General features: G+C 46.4%; 1 protein-coding gene across 2 annotated transcripts in view; it reads left to right on the top strand.

Annotated features, from left to right (window-relative positions):
* LOC137648651 (uncharacterized) overlaps window positions 1–20,177 on the top strand; it is a 522,517-nt gene that overhangs the window by 37,503 nt on the left and 464,837 nt on the right. For both annotated transcript variants that reach the window (XM_068381656.1, XM_068381655.1), the window contains exon 2: window positions 12,242–12,350. In XM_068381656.1, the coding sequence (XP_068237757.1) occupies window positions 12,243–12,350 (108 nt within the window). In that variant the 5' untranslated portion in view covers window position 12,242. The remainder of the gene's footprint in view (window positions 1–12,241; window positions 12,351–20,177) is intronic.

The raw sequence follows: 20,177 nt of genomic DNA, 5'->3' as shown, positions 1-20,177 counted from the left end.
CCTTCTTGGGGAGAACCTGTTTGAGCCACAGGACATGGAGCGAACGGCTGAGAGGTGGAGGAAATCCAGCACGGACTCCCTCCTCCATAGGGCCCTTACAGCTCGGCCCTATAAGCCTCCAGCTCCGCCGCAACAGCAGCAGCAGCCTCGTAAGGCTCCGAAGCAGGCACCGGCAGTTAAGAAAGTGGTGTCTAAGCCCCAGCCCTTTCCAGCCAAGGTCAAGAGGGGCGGCAAGTCCTCCCGGGGAGGCAAGACTCCTAGGGGTAGCGGCCGCGGCCGCAAGCCCTAGGGGTAGCAGTCCCCCTGCGTGTCCACCTGTGGGGGGATGCCTTCAGCGTTGCGTCCGCAGGTGGCAGCAACACGGGGCCGATGCTTGGACGGTCTCAGTGATCGGCCAAGGCTATCGCGTCCCGTTTACGACATCTCAACCTCCCCTGACAGCGAATCCAGTGTCGTTGAGCTCCTATGCCACGGGGTCGGTAAAGGGGCTGGCCCTTCGGGCCGAAGTCGAGACCATGCTAGAGAAGGGTGCTCTCCTGGAGGTCGTCGACGGCTCCCCAGGCTTCTTCAGTCGACTCTTTCTTGTAAAGAAGGCGTCTGGAGGCTGGAGACCTGTCATCGACCTCTCGGCTCTGAACGGGTTTGTCAAGCAAACCCGGTTCAGCATGGAGACAGCAGACACGGTCAGACTTGCGGTGAGACCACAAGACTTCATGTGTACACTGGATCTAAAGGACGCGTACTTCCAGATCCCAATCCATCCGTCTTCCAGGAAGTACTTGAGATTCTGCCTAGACGACAAGATCTACCAGTTCAAGGTGCTGTGTTTCGGTCTCTCCACAGCTCCTCAGGTGTTCACCAGAGTGTTCACCCTGATTTCATCTTGGGCGCACAGGAACTGCATTCGTCTCCTCCCTTATCTGGACGATTGGCTGATCCTAGCAGACTCGGAGTCGACCCTTCTTCGGCACCGGGACAGGCTTCTGGATCTTTGCCAGGATCTGGGGATCATGGTAAACCTCGAGAAGTCCTCTCTGGAGCCGTCCCAACGACTGGCTTATCTAGACATGCTGATAGACACCAATCTCTACAAAGCCTTTCCATCAGATGACCGGATAGCAAGGCTGAGGAGGGTGGCGGAACCCTTCCTCAGGCGAGAAGAGCTCCCCGCCCAGTCGTGGTTGCGTCTCTTAGGTCACCTATCCTCCCTGGCTCATCTGGTTCCAAACAGCCGCCTCAGGATGAGATCCCTACAGTGGTGGCTCAAGTCCCGGTGGAATCAAGGATCCGATTCTCCGGACATTCTGATCCCGATGGGGTCTTTGGAACAGACGGACTTGCGGTGGTGGCTGGTCGACGAGAACCTGCGGAAGGGAGTGAGTCTTCTCGTCCTCCCCCCGGAATTGACTCTGTTTTCGGACGCGTCAAAAGAAGGGTGGGGGGGCGCACATTCTGAACCAGAGGGCCTGAGTCCTTTGGTCAGAATCAGAAAAGTGCCTACACATCAACCTGCTAGAATTGAAGGCCGTCTTTCTGGCTCTTCAGCAGTTCCAACGGTCTCTGGTGGGTCACTCCGTGGTGGTGATGAGCGACAACACCACGGTAGTGGCTTATATCAACAAGCAGGGAGGCACTTTTTCGCAGCAGCTATCCCATCTTGCAGTAGAGATTCTGAGGTGGACCGAAATCCACTCGATAACACTATCGGCTCGTTTCATTCCTGGCAAGAGTAATGTGCTCGCCGACAGTCTGAGCAGGGCCTCGCAGATAGTGAGTACCGAGTGGTCCTTGGATCCTCAGATAGCCAACAAAGTCCTGACTTTGTGGGGTTCCCCGACTGTGGACTTGTTCGCGACAGCGTTGAACTTCAAGCTGCCTCTGTACTGCTCCCCAGTCCCGGACCCCAAGGCACTCTGGCAAGATGCTTTCCAGCAACGGTGGGACAACATCGACGTGTACGCCTTCCCACCGTTCTGTCTGATGTGAAGGGTGCTCAACAGGACCAGACTATCGGTCAACTGTTCGATGACTCTGATAGCTCCGCTATGGCATCACGCGGAATGGTTCCCAGACCTTCTGCCGCTCCTGACGGAGCTCCCGAGGGATCTTCCTCCACGACACGAGCTTCTCAGACAACCCCACTCCGGCGTCCCTCACAAGGCCGTGGCCTCGCTTCGGCTTCACGCCTGGAGTCTATCCAGCGTCTCCTCACGGAGAGAGGCTTTTCGCAACAGGTTGCGGAGAGAATGTCTCGGCACCTGCGAAGGTCCTCTGAGGGAGTCTACCAAGCAAAGTGGATAGTCTTTTGTGGTTGGTGTCGTGGGAGGGGTATCTCTCAATTGATGCCACTATTCCAGCAATAGCGGACTTCCTCGTTTATATGCGGGAAGAAATGCGCCTTTCTGTCTCGGCGGTGAAAGGCTATCGCTCAGCCTTAAGCTTGGCCTTCAGGCTGAAGGGCGTGGATATTTCTTCCTCGCTAGAACTCTCTTTACTCATACGTAGCTATAAGCTTACCTGCCCCCCAGTCGGAAGTGAGACCTCCTCCTTGGAACGTGGTTCGAGTCCTCAGGTCTCTTAAGAGACATCCCTTCGAACCATTACGCCAGGCCTTCGATCGCCACCTGTCTTGGAAGACGGCTTTCCTACTCGCTTTGGCTTCGGCCAAGCGGGTTAGTGAACTTCATGGTCTCTCGTACGACATCGCCCATTCAAGGGGATGGGGGGAGGTAACGTTCAGGTTCGTCCCTGAGTTTGTAGCCAAGACTCAGAATCCTGGAGGGCCGGATCCTCGGTTCGACTCTTTCAGGAACGCGAGTCTCCGTTCTGTAACAAGTGACCCAGACCAGCTGCTACTATGTCCAGTGAGGTGTCTGAGGCACTACTTGAAGAGAACGGCTGCAGTCCGTCCTCAAGTGCGAGCTTTGTTTGTGAGCACAGGCAGGACTAATAGGAGGGTCACCAGGAACACCATCTCAGCTTGGATTCGAAGGGTTATCAACCATGCCTTGAATCCAGACCCTCCTCCGTCACGTTGCCCTAGGGCACACAATGTCAGGGGTGTTGCTACATCCCTGGCCTTCAAGAGAAACTTCTCTGTGACGCAGGTACTTCATGCTGGGGTCTGGAAGCATCAGTAGACCTTCACAGCCCACTACCTGCAGGACGTGACCCACAGGAGCCTAGATACGTTTTCTATCAGCCCTGTGGTGGCTGCACAACAGCTGGTCTAACCTCAGGCTCCTTTTTGGACAAGTAGCAGTGGGTTGAGGGCGTTGTTACCCGATCTTAGTCTGCGTGAATGAAAGAGTATGTCTGACCCTTACTTCTTTCTTCATTCTCCCCTCTCGTGGGGAAGCAGCATCCTGGTCCTCGCATAGCTGACCTCGACCTCTGCAGGTAACCCATGCTTCTTTGTGCTCCTAGTATTAAGCTTAATACTGTTGCGTCCCCCATACCCTGACGAGGTGGTATTGGGAACGTCCTATCCTAGATTCCTATCTAAAGGTCTCAAGGTCAACTTCATAGGACGAGTCACTTTCCTCCGCACACTGCTTATGTAGGCCACTCGTTCCTAGTGATGCTAGGAACTTGTGAAGTGCAGGGGCTCCTTTTCTCAAGTGCTGCTCACTGAGGGATTGAGCCCCCGGGCAAAGCCGAAGTCAGTAAGGCTGGGGACTTTCCACCCTTCCTAAGGGGTAAGTCACCCAATGTAAATAGCGTGGTTTGTATTTCGGTTACGGAACAAATGACAAATTCAAAGATAATTTGTATTTTTCCTAACCATACAAACCTTAGTTATTTACACATATGTGCCTGCCATCCCTGACCCCCAAGTCAAGTCCTACCTCTAAGTGAAGTGAAGCAAATCACCAGTGTGTGGGGGGGAAGGGGTAGCAAGCTACCCTTCCCCTACCCCCGCTAACTAGCCCGGGGGGGTAATTAACCCTCGTTAAAAACTATTGGCTCGTCATTTCAGCTACGCTAAAAGGTAAACCCAATGTAAATAGCTAAGGTTTGTATGGTTAGGAAAAATACAAATTATCTTCGAATTTGTCATGTTTTTAGTGGAGCAGAGCCATCAGCGGAGGTGGCCATTTTGGACTGCTGTCGTACGCCATAAATGCTTTTTTTAGTTAGTAGTACGACGTCCCTGGTATTTAGCTTTATTGAATTATAGCTATTTAGGCAAATTATACTAGTGAAGATAAGATTACACATGTAATATTTCCTCTTCTGTTAAATTTTTTGATTGTATACGATAGGGCCTCGGTGACGAAACATAACCGAGATCCAGAATCGAGTTAGGCTAGCTTAATGCGTTTTAGTATACTTTAGTAACGTTATCTCGTTTATCCTCTTGTATCGTTTTAAGTCAATCGGAGATAGCACATCTCCAAGAATTTCTAACATAATTTGATACTTGTCTCTTTTAGAGATTTAAGGATAAACCCTTCCTTCCCTCTTGAGTGCCACCATTAGGCGGCAACCCTATCTTTGGTCTTGCCATGGAGTAGTGTACTCCGGCTTAACTGGGATAGTGTTTCTGTCTTTCCTCTTTGCCGGTGAGTATCCCAGCTTTGAATTACAACAGTAACTCAGAGTATTCAGTCTTGTTGTCGGCAACTCTACCGATGGGGGATTAGTCATTCCCCTACCGGTTTCACAGTTGCCGCCATAGGGCTTCCCGAGTCCACAACCGAAAGTGGTAGTACAGTTGCCGCCACCCTCTCCCTTGTGGTCTAGAAGACATGTCTTATAGCCGGCAAGGTCTTAGGCTGAGGAATCGTTATTCTTCTGCCTCCCAAGACGGCGCCGGCATAGGAAAGTATGTTTCTTTGTTTTGCTGCTGACAGTGGGAGGCAGATGTGCCACTTTCTTTCTATGCAAAAATATAAGACCCTTTCCCTTCCCCTTCTGTCTTTTAGTGACGCCAACATCTGTGGCCGGTATTCTACAATCTCCCCGCTTGCCGGGCTGATTGTGATGCCGGCCGTGCTCCTACAAAGGCGGCTAGATTGCCGCTTTGACCTCTCCCCTAATGGAAGCAGGGATCCGGGAAAGGTTGTGCCGGCCATGACGGCTGCCGGTGGAAGACCCATTACAACTTTGAGTATTCTTCAGTCCTCTTTTGGACTGCCATCCACAAACCCTGTAACCGGCATTGCAGCTGGCAACAGATTTTGTGGCTGGATGGAAGCTAGAATTAATACATTCTTTCCCCTTCCATTTGAATCCTCATTGTGGAAAGAAGGCAGTAGAGACAGTAGTCCCTACAAGCCTTATTATTGTACTAAACTGTAATAATGCGGTAGCCCTTCTATCCATTCTTTCTCTTTCGGCTAGTGCCACCAGGTACTAGCCTAGCCGGTAGTATGCCGGCAGAACTACAGTATAAGACTATACAGTAGCCAGTATTCCTGCAGTATAGAAATACAGCAGTTAGAAAACTACAGTATATAATAGACAGTAGTATGATTTTCCAACATATTCTGTGTGTACTCTCACAGTCCATTGTTGAGACTGCTAAGCAAATGTTGAAGTGAAGTATTTCTTCAACATTCTGATGTATCCTAGACCATCAGAACATAAAATCTTTACCCTACAGTATTAATATTCACATGTGGGAGAGTTAGTGGTAGTATACACTGACTTCAGCTCTACGTACGAGAGCTATTCCACCCTATATTTCCCTAATAATGAAATTTTGAAATATTAATATTGATGGAGGTCACAGCAATTGCCTGAACAGGAAACACAGATATGTGTCTTTCCTATTTCCTTTCCAGCTTACTATCCTAAGCTATAATTTTAATAGTAATGATTACTATTTACTACATGTGAATAATTATCAGTATGATAAATTATCTCATACTCATTTCACTCTTTCCTTCCTTACAGAAGGAGGGCAAGGTTAAATGTGCAGCCCTGTCCTGCAACCACAAAAGTAGGACCCTTTATGGCCACAAGATGTGCAGGTCTCATGCCCCTCTGCATAGTATTTGGATCCCTGAGGTACTGGAACCCGTATTTTTAGCATATATTATTTCAGTATTATAAACAACCTAATACTCATTCACCCTTCTCCCCCTTACAGGAGGAACTGATGGCGAAGTGTACAGGGGTGTTCTGCAACCACAAGAGTAAGAACTTTTGTGGGCATACGATGTACGGGTCTTATGCCCCTGCCGTATCGTATCTGGATCCCTGAGGTTCTGGGACCCGAAAGGTCAATCCAATTGCTTGACCTTGCTGACCGACGGCTTTGTGAAAGACATCCCTGACACTATGGAATCAAGGGATACAGTAAGAGAAACCCAACAAAGGTGAGTATGAGGCTTCCAGAAGAACTTTCAGGGACCTTTCCTACATAACAAATTTTGAAGTGCCTACTGTTCCCTAAGGCTCAATCGAATATGTTTGTGCCTCAGGCACGGGTCCAGCCTCCCTCTATCCAACGGACGGTGGACACGGATATCAATAGGCACTGCAAGGCTTGGACATCCACCAAGATCGGATGGCAGAGGCGTCCATTGACACCAGACAGGACCTACTACAAGAAGGCCCTGTATAAGGAGTGGTTCAACCACCCATGGAGGAAGAAGGATACGTTTCGACGATGACTGAGGTACGTCACCTCACTGTGCTGGCATATTAACTTCTGCCGTTAACCTCTTCAACCCCAACTCCCCAACTGGCTAGACAGTTTGGCGTGAGCGAAACGCTCCTAGAGTTGATCCAGCAGATGCTGACACTGTTCCGGAAGGAACGAGAAGAGAATAAGCAAGATCTCAAAAGGAGGTACTAGGAAGGAAACGCCCTGGCGCTTCCAAGGGCTCCACTAAGCCCCTTAAAATATCTGACCTCCTTCACTGTTCCGAACTAACCCCTGGGGGTAGACGGAATAAATGCCCAGGTTGAATAGGAAGCTTTATTTCTCCTAGAAGTTGGGGCCCAATCCTCTTGAAGAGCTTCAATTCTGGCCCAGCTCTCAGCTTACCCAGATTGCTTCGTGAGACTACGAGATGAACCTACATCCCATGAAGAGGCTATACCGAAGGAAGTCATTTTCCTCGAACATGACAAGGCCCAAGCCATCCTTAACAAGACCCAGAAAGGGGCCAGATATAACTCCAAAGTCTCAGCAGTGAACAAGAAGCATCCAACTGTCATTGCTCCTTCCTCATGAGCCTTCCCCCCTTTCAGGGAAGGCCCTAGAGTTTGTTAGAAGAGCAGGCGAAGAGGGCAAACCCTGCCCAATCCTAGAGAAAGGTCTCTAGCTATGCCCACCTGCGAGGAGAAGTGGAAAGAAGTACATCTAACCTACTCCGCCTCGAAGTTGGATCCGGAGATAGCAGGTCAGCAGTTTAACGAGAACCAAACCATCCCTTGAGAAGGGAACAGGAGACGAAAGATAAGCTTATCGCCTCCCTGTCTCATCAGAACTGCTTAAGAAATGTGTGCAGGCCCTTAGTAACGCCCCACCCTTGTGATGGATTTGTAGGTTTTTTTTCAGGTCAAAAAAGGACCGGTAGAGACCATGTGTTTGCCGCATCAACGGTGAAACACGAACCCAGAAAACTGGTGTCATCATGTATCTGGGGCATAGACCCTTTCCCACAGGAAATGGTCCAAGAGGTCATTACCAAAGTCACCACGGAGAATGGGAACCTGCTCCAAAAGTGGGGGATGTCCTCAAAGAGGAAATCATCATTAGAACTGCACAATTTCTGACCGTGACCATGACCATGGTGCCTCAAATGGTAGCCCACCCGCAAACCACCTTCCAGATGGTCCCTCAATAGCTGGTAGCCAGTCACCTGTGTTTAATCCAGGCTTTGAAAGGCACTCGACCACCTTTTGGCCCTACAAAGGTAAGGGCCCAAAAAGAGGATCCTCCGGAAACCCCCCAAGGGTGGAGGAGGACGCGGTCACGGAAACAAGTCCTCCAGAACCTCTAAATAATGAAAGGTTCCAGGTAGGAGGCGGACTTTTCCTTTTTCGGGATCGTTTGACCTTCGATCCCTGGCCCACAGCCAAATTATGAATGGACTTGGTTGGAAATGGAACAAAAATCCACCCCACTTTTCAAAAAATTCTTCCAACACTCCACCCCCTTATTGGAAGAATATACCTCAGAACTCTTGAATAAGAAGGTAATGAGAAAAGCAAAGTCCTTCAAAATTCCAGGGAAAGCTGTTTTTGTGTTCCCAAGGAAGACTCGGACAAACCCAGAGTCATTCTAGACTTGTCTCCACTCAACAAGTTTATTGAGAACAACAAGTTCCAGATGCTTACATTGCAACACATTAGGACCTATCTAACAAAAAGGGGCGTACACAGTCTTCACAGCCATGCCCTTTGGACTACATATAGCCCCAAAGGTATTCACAAAACTCACGGACACGATCGTCCAGCACCTGCGCTCCGAAGGAGTACAAGTAGTAGCATACCTGGACGATTGGCGGGTGCGGGCAGCATCCAAGACTACTTGTTTGCAAGCGGCCGGAAAGGTGATCCAGTTCCTGGAACACCTGGGCCTCAAGACCAGTCGCTAGAAGTCTTGCTTTTCTCCAGCTCACAAGTTTCAAAGGTTGTGAATCCATGGGAACTTGCAGTCACAACACCTCACCATTCTATTAAAGAAGGAGAGAAAAATAGCGGTATCTGTCAGGAGATTAATCCAACACAAGAGGATTTCAAAATGCCAACAGGAAAGAGCACTAGGCTCTCTCCGGTTCGCAATAGTGACAGACCCGGTGCTAAGAAGCATAGCCAAAGGATGTGCCAGGAGTGTGGAGAAGATACGCATCAAACGCTCGTAGAGATCGAAAAGGTTGACACCGACCCGATTGCGCAGGCTATTGAGGCCATGATCAATGAATAAGAGCCTAGCACAGACAATTCTCTTGTAACCACCACAAACATCAGTGGCGATGCACACGGAAGCCTCCCGTATGAAAAGAAAGGGCAAGAAATTGATCATTCCAGTTCAAAACTTTCACATCAACATCTTGGAGGTTATGACAGTCCTCCTGACATTGAGGAGACTATCCCCTCCCAGAACATTCCACATCAGATTGGCTCTCAACAACGAGGTGATAGTAATATGTCTAATCGACAAGGCTCGAGTTCACTTCACATCAACCATGTGATGTTAGCCGTCCTCTGTTTGGCAAGGAAGAGTAGATGGCATTATCAAGCAGTTCACCTTCAAGGGTTCCGCGATGTGACAGCGGATGCTCTATCCAGGCGAAAGCCGATAGAGACAGAATGGTCCCTAGACGCAGACTCATTCTCCTTTATTCTCGATAAAAGTCCCGGAACTGCAGATTGACCTATTCGCAACGAGCTACAACAAGAACTAGTAGCCCCTTACGAGAACCTTGAGCAGAAGCGATAGACGTCATGTCTTTCGACTGGAACAAATGGAATCGAATGTATCTACTTCCACCAACCAATCTCCTGCTAAAAGTCCTCGACAAGTTAGTATCCTGCAAAGGAACAGCTCATGTAGTGGCCCCCAAATGACCCAAAAACAATTGGTTTCCTCTAATTCTAAAATGGAAACTGTAGCTGTTTCCTCTGCCGTACCCAGCTTTATCCAATCTGGTACAGAAGTCGGCTGTTACGTTTCATCCCCGAGAACCAACAACCTGCATTTCAGGTTTTTTTACGCCCTAACAGCGAACAAAGTTCGGGCTCTCAAAGAATGTGACCGACTTCATTGTAGAGTACAAGTCAAGTCCAACCAGGAGATAATGTGAATGGTCTTGGAAGAAAGGGGCACCCCTCGTGAAACAAGGTGACTAACAGAAATTTCAAAGGTTTCTGTCTCTCTTTCTTCTTTTACCTACTTGAATGAGGCCTGACTTCCACTACGATAACTACGTGTAAGTCGGCCTTGACTAGACCTCTTCTATACGCCTTTGAGACGAGCCTCATTAGCGAAACCTTTTTTAAGGTACCAAAGCATACACTAGACCCAAGCCGACAACCCCTCTAAAGCCCATTACATGGTCGTTGGTCAAAGTCTTACTCTATGCTTTGAACCTAAACAATGAGGATTGTACTCTAAAGGAGCTAATACAGAAAGTCAATTTTCTGTTCGCAATAGCCTCAGGGGCTAGAGTTAATGAAATATAGGCCATATTCAGTTCACAGAAGAGGGAGAACTGAATCCTTTCTCGATCCTACTTTTCTCGCCAAAACGGGTTGCCCACCAAGAGGTGGGGTCCTTGGAGAATTTGCCCACTGAAGGAAGATGTCCCCCTATGCCCATTAGGGGGTCTTAAGGTCCATCTTCGTAGAACTTCAGACTTCAAGGAAGGACAGCCTTTCCGAGGCGATACCTCAGGATCAAAAAATCTATCCCTAAAATAACTGAGAGCAGTGCTCACCTACTTATTCGCAGAGCGCATCCTGATAGCTCGCCCGTAGTTCGTGGTCCTAAGAAAATTGCTTCTTCACGGAACTTTGTTCAACACTATTCGAAGCAAGTACATAAGATAAGACATGTTGTGGTGGCGGCGGGTAGTTCTAAAAAACCCGTCGTTTAAGCCTGCGACAAACAGTGAACTGCTTTGGGACTTTCCAGTGCATCGGGTGCATGGGTACATTTACCCTCAAGTGCAAATCATAACTATGATTAATACACTGTTTCACATAGGTGCATATCTAACTGATAACACCAGTGCCGAGTGAACGTTACGTCACAGTGTTCATGCATTTCCAAAATCTGTACAGATCAGTCAGATTTGGTTTCACATCTCTATTGAGTGGCATCATTTCAGTGAAATTACATATTTTCCCAAAAGGAAAAAAATATGGACCCTGATGTGTTTTCAATGCCGGATCAGATTCATACCTGATTGTAACTATAATTGATAATTTAGCTACAAGGTAAAATACTGAATGTATTTGCGTCTTATTGCTGCTATCTCAGTAACAGACGAATAAAGCATACTAGAATTTTAATTAAACCCTAAAGGGCCCAACTTGATATTAGAGTACAGATTTCCAAGGGATAAAGGGTAATCTCTTAAGATTTACCATCTGTCCCTATGGAGATACAAACTTTGAATCCTTATAGTCAAAATCGACACTTTCCCTGCAGGGGGCAGGAAGCCCTAAGCTAGTTCCAAGCTTAGTAGATATGACAAATAACGGTACTGTCATATATAAAGATATAGGAGACCATATAAGGCACATATCAAAGTAAAGGCACTTATACAAACCCACAGATATAGTACTTTCAAGTTAATTCTCTGGTAAGCTTCCATCAGGACGACATGGCTGAGCCAAGAAAATGGATTTTGAGCAATGCGAAAAATCTATTTTTGGGTGAGATAGCCATGTCGTCCTGATGGACCCGCCCTCCTTTCTAAAAAGGAGTATACATATATGTAACAAATCCCCACCCGAAACTACTCTATCTGCGGCTATCCATGCTTAATTGCAACAAGGAATAGTTCGCCGGGGTGGTACCGGGAGGGGATCCACCAGGTAACCTTGATAACAGCTCTCCTTCAAATTCGCCACTCTTCCCTCTTAGAGCAAAAAATCTACTCGCGGGGAAGATTGCCATGTGTTGTATCAAGAAATACGTCCCCTGATATGCGATATCCTTAAGAGTTATTTTAAGGATACTCGCACCAGGAGTTGGAATTCTGGAGACCTGTGGTCAATTCTCTGGGAGTATCACTGTAGCCAAATATCCTTTAGAAAGCTGTCTAAGGAACCTTCCATCTGGACAACATGGCTATCTCACCCAAAAATATATTTTTCGCTTTGCTATAAATCTGTTAATTGAGCTAGCAGGGGAACAGTGCTTCCCCGACTATCTGCCAGTAGCTAAGTAACTGAGTTTCTAGCTTTGCTAAAGTCATATTAATATTAAAGGGCTCAGGTTTTTTGTTAGGAAAAATATAAATTACATTGAAAAAAATGTGAAATTTACCACTTTCCTCTGTCATGTTACATATTGTCACTTAAATGGTAGAGAAAAGTCTTAAGAAGACTAATTAAAGGCACTTACAGCATCAGTGACACAATTTAGATCAATTAAGACATAGGAACATAATGTGGGCGGAGGAAATAGTAAGGAAAAATTCAGCTAGGAGATTTAAAATATAACTACTTTACTACCATAAGTCAGCAATTTATATGCTGAGCCTATGAATCTGCTTTCATTACAACTAAAGGATTCACATTATTTGCATTTTGTTTTTTTTAACTTCAGGATGGAAGAAGCAGATGTCAAGCAGTTAATTTCCCTTATTGAGTCTGCTCAATTACAGTATGAGGTCGACGAATCAGGAACTGTATCAATTGTTTGTGATCCTGTACAGGTGAGCTTTTTCCAATGAAGTGTCTGTTTTCACAATAAATAAACTTTTGTTCCTACACTTGATACAAACCCTCATTCTTTCCTATAGGAGATATTCTAGCGCGACTTGGAAAATATGGCAGAAAAACCTTAACAAGGTCGTTAACGACCGGGCAGGTAGTTATCCACCTGTTAGCGGTGGGGCATAGCCGGTCAGTAGCTACTGTTTACCTCCAATCGAATTCTAGCCGTCGCAGTGGTAACACCGCTGCTTCTACTTTTGTTTGACTGGCAGACTAGCCTTTCTTTGTTGTGTTTTTGATTAATTCTGTTTCTTTTTTCTTTGTTAGATTTGATGTCCTCTATTATGAGGAAGTGTCCTGGGGTTCCTCTGAAATCCTGTGGCACCTTTATGTCACCGCCGGAGGTGGATCCTCATTCCCTAAGCCCTACGTGCAGAGGTCATAGGTGTTCTGAAGGCTCCCCCTGCCAAGTATGTTGAGAGTGGTTGCCCTCTCATTGGGAAAAGTTCAAGAAGAGGAAGAAGAAGAAATCCAGGAGGGACTCGTTACCTTCAGGTTCGCCGTCGAAAGGTAAGGAGTCTCGGACCTCTTCTTCGGCCTCTCGATCTCTCCTTTCAGACTCTTCCTTGCCTCCCTCCTCCGTGGGGGGGGGGGGGGGTGGAATCGAGGAAGAGTGACACCATTGATTTAACCCCCATTCCTCTGGGTCTGGCTGATCACGTTGCCTCCCCCAGTGGGGCAATATTTTCCTCCACCGGGAATGACTGTTACCGCTTCCATTCCAGATCATGTACAAGCGATATTGCCTACCCTTGGACTTCCTGGTTCTCCTTTGGAGGAACTTTGGAACCAGTTCCTCGCGGGCAAGGTAGTGCCTCAGATCCCTTCTGTTTTGGAACCCTCGGGAGTTCTGGACCTCCCCTACCTCTCGTCAACTCAGTCGGCGCCCGTGGAAGTTTCAGTGGATATAGTAACTTCAGCTCCTGCGGCGCCTACTTTGCACTCCGTTTGTGCTTCTACAAAATCACAACGTCGCAAGCGCAAACATCGCAGTACCTCCTCCTCCTCCTCCTCCTCCTCCTCCTCCTCCTCCTCCTCCTCCTCCTCCTCCTTGAAGGCTAGGAGGGAGAGAGAGAAGAGTTAAAGGAGAGTTTGCTCTCCTTCGCCCAAATGTTCTCACCGGAGAGACAGGCAACATAGGAAGAGACATCATCTTTCTCACTCTTCCTCGCCTTCTGTCTCTTCACGAGATGTCTCACCGCAAGACTATAAGCGCTCTCGTCACAAACCTAAGAAGAGTGCTTCCTCTCCTCATCGTCTTCTTCTCGCGAGGGATCATCTAAGCGCTTCAAGAAAAGAGCGCTACATTGCGTTTTCTCTCTTTGTCACAAGAGAGCTCTCCAAAGCGTAATAAGCGCTCCCTTAAGAGAAGCTCTTCTCACGATTTTTCATCTACTGTAATCGCGCCAAAGGCAAAGCGCGCCCTGACCTCAATCCCTGTCCTTCACATATTAGTTTGAGGATCTCCGATCGCTCTAGGAAAGTCAGAAAGAGCCCTTTTCCTCACCTTCGCTACATGTCATCAGAGAGAGAGCGCTCTCACCCTTCAACTTCCCGATCGCGCAAATCTCCGGTCGTACTCTCGTGGGGTCAATCACCTTGCCCTCGTGTTTCAGACAGGACAACTCCGATTCCCTTGTTCCCTAATGAGTTACGGAATACGAGCCTCACGAGAACCTCGGAAGAAGACGCAGGGGTTCAACCCCTCTTCTCTTCTGTTGAGAGCAGAGGGAAAAGGCCAGATCGCCGATCAATTTGACCTCTTCCACCTCGTTCTTCAGACCCTTCAAAGAGAGGAATCTCTACGAATCCTACTAAGACAGTACCGATAATTCGGTCACCTTCTCCTAGACCGTCGACTTCCACGCAAGTTCAGGCGCTCATGGCGCCATTATCCAGTCAGCAGTCAGCCTTCTCCTGTAACTACGGCAATATGGTCTCCTACTTCGCCGTTACCTCTAGACACTCCGACTTCTATCGCCCTTCCTCCTGTAATAACTCCCGAGGAATTAGCGCAGTCTGAGGATTCCTCGGAAGAGCAACCATCAAAGGACTTAGAGTCCTCCTATTTGAGGGCTGTAAGAACTATGTGTAATATCTCAGGCTTCGGTGATCTACATCTGTCTCTTCGACATACTGACGCTCCAGCTTCAGACAGACTATGTCGTCCTCCACCGAAACCTAAGACCAGAATTGAACTTCCCTGGTCTGTTCACACTGCAGGCCGTCTGAGGAAGGTCTCACAGGCGGTCTCGAGAGAAACGGGTTCCTTGAAGTTTCAGGGCTCTCATAAACTTTTACAATTCCCGTTTACGAGGCAAAAGCACTTTTACAAGGTCAGAAACGCCAACCCTTCTCTGACCCTGGATCCTCTCACGGCGAGGCTCACACCTGGCTGCTACTCGGAGAGACTCTCTACTCTTCCAGTCTCTTTCACAGCCACTGAAGCCTCGGCAATGGAAGTGGCTTCAATGTCCCTTCTGGAGGCTTTATCTTGTTTTGACACGTGGTCTGGTATAGTTGGCTACCTAGCGAGTCATGAGGACCTGTCAAACCAAAACTCCATGCAGTCCCTACAGGAAGTCCTAGCTGCTGGGGCCAAGACAATGGATTTCCTAACTGGGACATCAGCGACCATGTGGGGCAATTGGGTCCTCAAAAGGAGGGAATCAGTAGTTTCCAGACTTCATAGGAGCATTGGTAAGGCCGAGAGATCAGATTTGAGAAACTCGGACCTTCTACAACCTCTCCTCTTTTCTAAACAAACAGTTTCCTCTACCTTAAATACTTGGAGGAAAGAGACGCAGGACACCGCGATGCAAAAGGCTGCCTCCTTTCGTACAGTGCAACAGTAGCCAACTCCACAACCTAAGACCACAACTGTGGCTCCACTCCCAGCCAAGAGCTTCAGCTGCCCCTCCTTTGTAGCCAAGCCTATGGGCAGAGGAAAGTCAGCTCCTCCCAAGGCTAAAGGCAGAGGGAGGAACCCTAGACAGAAATAGGGTCTTGGCTCTCCTCTTCCAGTGTGTAGGAAGGTGCCTGTAGGGGAGTTGGAGGAGGTGGAAAGCTATGGGGGCCATGCAGTGGACCATCAAGGTGCTTCACTGGGGATACTGCATCCCCTTCATAGGCTCTCCTCCTCCTCTAATTCCTCCTCCGATCTCGTCCTCCCAGGTCCCTCAGAATCACGGGAAACAGCAAGCCCTAGCTCAGGAGATCCAGAGCATGCTTCTAAAGGGTGCCATCCAACAAGTCCCCAACACCTCCCCGGGGTTTTTCAGTTGCCTCTTTCTGGTAGAGAAAGCTCGGGGGGTTGGAGACCAGTAATTGATCTCTCTACCTTGGATCAGTTTGTGAAGCAGATTCCATTCAAAATGGAGACATCAGCCTCCGTAATCCAAGTGGTACGTCCAGGAGACTTTATGGCATCTGTGGACTTGAAAAGATGCAAATTTCCAAGTACCGATCCATCACTCATCTCAGAAATTCCTGCGCTTTCTGGTTCAGGGTCGAAGCTTCGAGTTCAAAGTCATATGCTTCGGCCTCTCGACTGCCCCACAGGTGTTTACAAGGGTTTTTGAACTCATTTCCTCCTGGGCACACAAGCAAAGGATACGACTTCTAAGGTATCTAGACGATTGGCTACTCCTAGCCTCGTCCAGGGAACAAGCTCTGGATCACCTGAGAAGGCTTCTCGACCTTTGCAAGGATCTGGGGATCCTTGTAAACGTAGAGAAGTCTTGTTTGATTCCAACCCAAGTCATAAAATATCTGGGTATGTCCATCAACACCCAGGTAGGGAGGGTGTTCCCTTTGGAAGACAGACTTCTGAGACTGGAACAATCCATCGCCCAACTCCTGTCTCCAATGCCTCCTCCAGCCAAGTTGTGGCAGAGTCTTCTGGGCCATGTTTCCTCCCTGGAAAAAGTAGTTCCAGGCGGAAGATCAAGAATGAGAAGTCCCCAGTGGCATCTGAAGACCCATTGGTCCCAAAAGAACAATTCCCCATTCTTGCTAGTGGAGGTTCCAGCTCTGGTGATACAAGATCTTCAGTGGTGGTCAACCAGAGAAAATACCCAAACGGGCATTCGCCTCCAAAGCCCCAATTGGAAGTTGAAACTCTTCGGACGCGTTGCTACGGGGCTGGGGTTCCTACCTAGGCCCAAAGTTAGCATCAGGAGTCTGGGCTCCGATAGAACAAACTCTCCATATAAATCACATGCAATTGTTAGCAGCCAGGAAAGGCCTAAAATACTTTGTAGAAGATCTACAAGGACGAGAGGTGGTACTGATGAGCGATAACTCCACAGCCGTCTCGTACATCAACAAACAAGGGGGTACTCTGGCAAGAGACCTCTGTCTGCCAGCAGTACTGATTTGCCAGTAAGCGGGTCACGACATTCTCTCACAGCCAGGTTTATTTTGGGTCGGAGAAACATCATGGCGGATCAACTATAAGTAGGCATCACCAAGTGGTGAGTGACGAAAGGTCTTTGGATCCTCGAGTAGCGAAGGCAGTAATAGCTTTGTGGGGGTTTCCCCATTATAGACCTGTTCGCCACTTCTCTGAATGCGTAACTTCCCCGCTACGGGTCCCCAGTTCCAGATCATCAGGCAGCGATCCAGGACGCCCTTCAACAGTCTTGGGACAACCTGGACGCATACGCCTTTCCACCCTTTTACCTGCTGTCCAAAGGAAAAGGCAACCCTTTTGGCTGATGTTTTTGACAGTAAACAGAGTAATGAAAAACTTGAACTTCCTCATTCATGTTTTCTTTAGGCTAAACTAACTAGTTTAGCTGTTCGATCTTGTGAAATTAAAGCTCTGTTGATGGACCTTGATGCTTATGGAGGTGTTTTTTATAAAGACAGCAGATTTCTTAGCTCCAAAGTTATCTGTTATTTTGCACGTTAGCAAGAAGAGGAGCTTTAAGCACTTGTTGGAGGATTGGTAATGTTACTCTTCTATGTAAATGTGTTTGTGGTAGCTCAAGTCCCACTGATTACCACCCTATTTCCATAACTCCCATATCTAAAGTTTTTGAACGTCTTCTGGCAAAACGTCTTAATAGGTTTGCTGAAAGTAATCATCTATTCCCTAGTTTGCAATTTGGTTTTTGTAAAGGCCTTGGAGCATGTGATGCCCATCTTACAATCTCCAATGCTGTACAGAAATCCCTTGATTGTGGTCAGGAAGTTCGTATGATTGGCCTTGATTATAGTGCTGCCTTTGACCGTGTTAATCACGAGGCCATTATTTTCAAACTCAAACAGTTGGGAGTGGATGGGTCGTTTCTTAGCATTATTATTGAATTTTTAAGCAATAGATCTCAAAGAGTTGTTGTTGATGGGCACCATAGTGAGTATAGGAATGTGATATCCGGTGTTCCACAGGATAGTGTTCTTGGCCCATTACTTTTCATACTATATACACATGACATGTGGTTTGGCCTAGAAAACAAGCTTGTTGCATATGCAGATGATGCTACTCTCTTTGCATCAATTCCATCCCCTGAATGTAGATCTTGGGTTGGTGAATCCCTTAATAGAGATTTAGCTAAAATTAGTGCATGGTGCAAATTATGGGGTATGAAGTTGATTCCTAACAAAACTCAAAGTATGATTTAAGTAGGTCAAGGACGGTGGCTCCTCAACATCTGGATCTCAGTATTGATAATGTTTCTTTAAATTTGTATGACTCTTTTAAAATTTTAGGTGTGATTCTCAACAGCAAATTTACTTTTGAGAAACACATTAGGCCTGTGTCTTCTTCAATTGCACAAAAAATTGGCTTATTAAGAAAGTCTTTCAAGATTTTTGATGATCAATCTATTCTGAAGAAGTGTTTTAATTCTTTCATTTTACCTTGTTTTGAGTATTGTTCTCCTGTCTGGTGTTCAGCTGCTGATTCTCATCTTAATATGTTGGACAGAAACTTATGGTCTAATAAATTTCTTATTCCTGATCTAGATATTAATCTTTGGCACCGTCGTTCAATTAGTTCATTATGCATGTTGCATAAGATTTTTCATAACTCTGACCATCCTTTACATTCAGATTTCCCTGGACAAGTCTATCCTGTTCGTAATGCTAGGCAGGCAGTTAATTCTAATAGCCAGGCCTTCTCCATCATGAGGCTCAATACTACACAGTATTCAAGAAGTTTTATTCCTGCTGTTACCAAGTTGTGGAATGATCTTCCTGATCGGGTAGTTGAATCAGTAGAACTTCAGAAGTTCAAAGTTGCAGCAAATGTTTTTATGTTGACCAGGTTGACATGAGTCTTTTTATAGTTTATATTTGACATATCTGTTTTTGACGTTATTAACGGAGAAAAATTTATTTTTGGGTGACAGAGCCATGTCGTCCTGATGGAAGTTCCTTCGTTGGTAGCTTCCTAAGTTATATGTGACTACAGTGATATATCCCAGAGAATTTACCGAAGGTACCCAGAATTCTAACTCCTGGAGCGAGTATCCCTTAAATCTCTCCAAGGGATATCGCGTAAGGACGTACTGTATCTTGACACGTCTCATAGCTATTTACACCCCAAATAGCCTTTCATTACGAGAGGGAATGTGGCAAAAAAAAATAGGAGAGTCTTAGAGAGGTAAACACTCGACTCTCCTAATGTACTGTAAAATAGTTCGGGCTTCCGCCGCTATGCGGCACCACCAACCATTCTTCCGTAGCTTTTAAAGTATTTATTACAGATACAGTACCATAGGGAGGGATAAACACCCTTTAACCAAAGGAAGGTGGGTCCATCAGGACGACATGGCTCTTTCACCCAGAAATAGATTTTTCGCTTCGCTCAAAATCCGTTTTTTGGGCTTAGGCCATGTCGTTCTGATGGAAGTTTACCAGAGCAATAGTGTACAGTGAACCCTCGCTACTTCGCGGTTCGACCATCGCGGATTCACCACTTCGCGGATTTTTTCCATAACCCATAACAGTAATATATATATATATATATATATATATATATATATATGTATGCATGTATTTATGTATATATGTAGGTATGTATGTGTATACATATAAATATATATATATATACACACACACACACACACACACACACATATATATATATATATATATATATATATATATATATATATATATATATATATATATATATATATATATATATATATATATATATATATATATATATATATATATATATATATATATATATATATATATATATATATATCTAAAGTAGGAAGATGTGATGTAGTTCTAAGGGAAAAGTATGGGAAATATGTCTGGGTAATAAGCAAAGCTCTACCTCCAGTTTGTTTCTACATTATGATCAGAGATAAATGTAAACAAAACATTGGTTGCCATTTTTTATCGTGCTTTTTAGCATGTTTAGGAAATGCATGATATAAAATCACCTTTAATATTTGTGCCTGTTTTAGTTTAGGGTACTGTAGTACATGCATTAAGTGTTCTGTACATTAAAGGGTAGTTTGTTAACAGTACTACGTACAAGGGAAGGTTTTAAAAGTGTGAATATACATGTTGAATAAATAGGTAAATATGGTGTCACTACTTCGCGGATTTTCACCTATCGCGGCCGCGACTGGAACCTATCTACCGCGATAAACGAGGGTTCACTGTATCTGTGGATTTAATTGTGCCGTTATCTCGAGTTGACTATTTCCTAATTGGACATAAAGACCAAAGACACTTGATGTTACCGCAATACATCAATCAACTGAGCACGTCATGTGCCAGTTCTTCCTGCCCCCTTC

Source organism: Palaemon carinicauda, chromosome 10 (genome assembly GCF_036898095.1).
Source record: "Palaemon carinicauda isolate YSFRI2023 chromosome 10, ASM3689809v2, whole genome shotgun sequence".
Classification (NCBI taxonomy): Eukaryota; Metazoa; Arthropoda; class Malacostraca; order Decapoda; family Palaemonidae; genus Palaemon; species Palaemon carinicauda.
The sequence above is the reverse complement of the archived record's forward strand: the minus strand, read 5'-3'. Positions and strand labels throughout refer to the sequence as shown.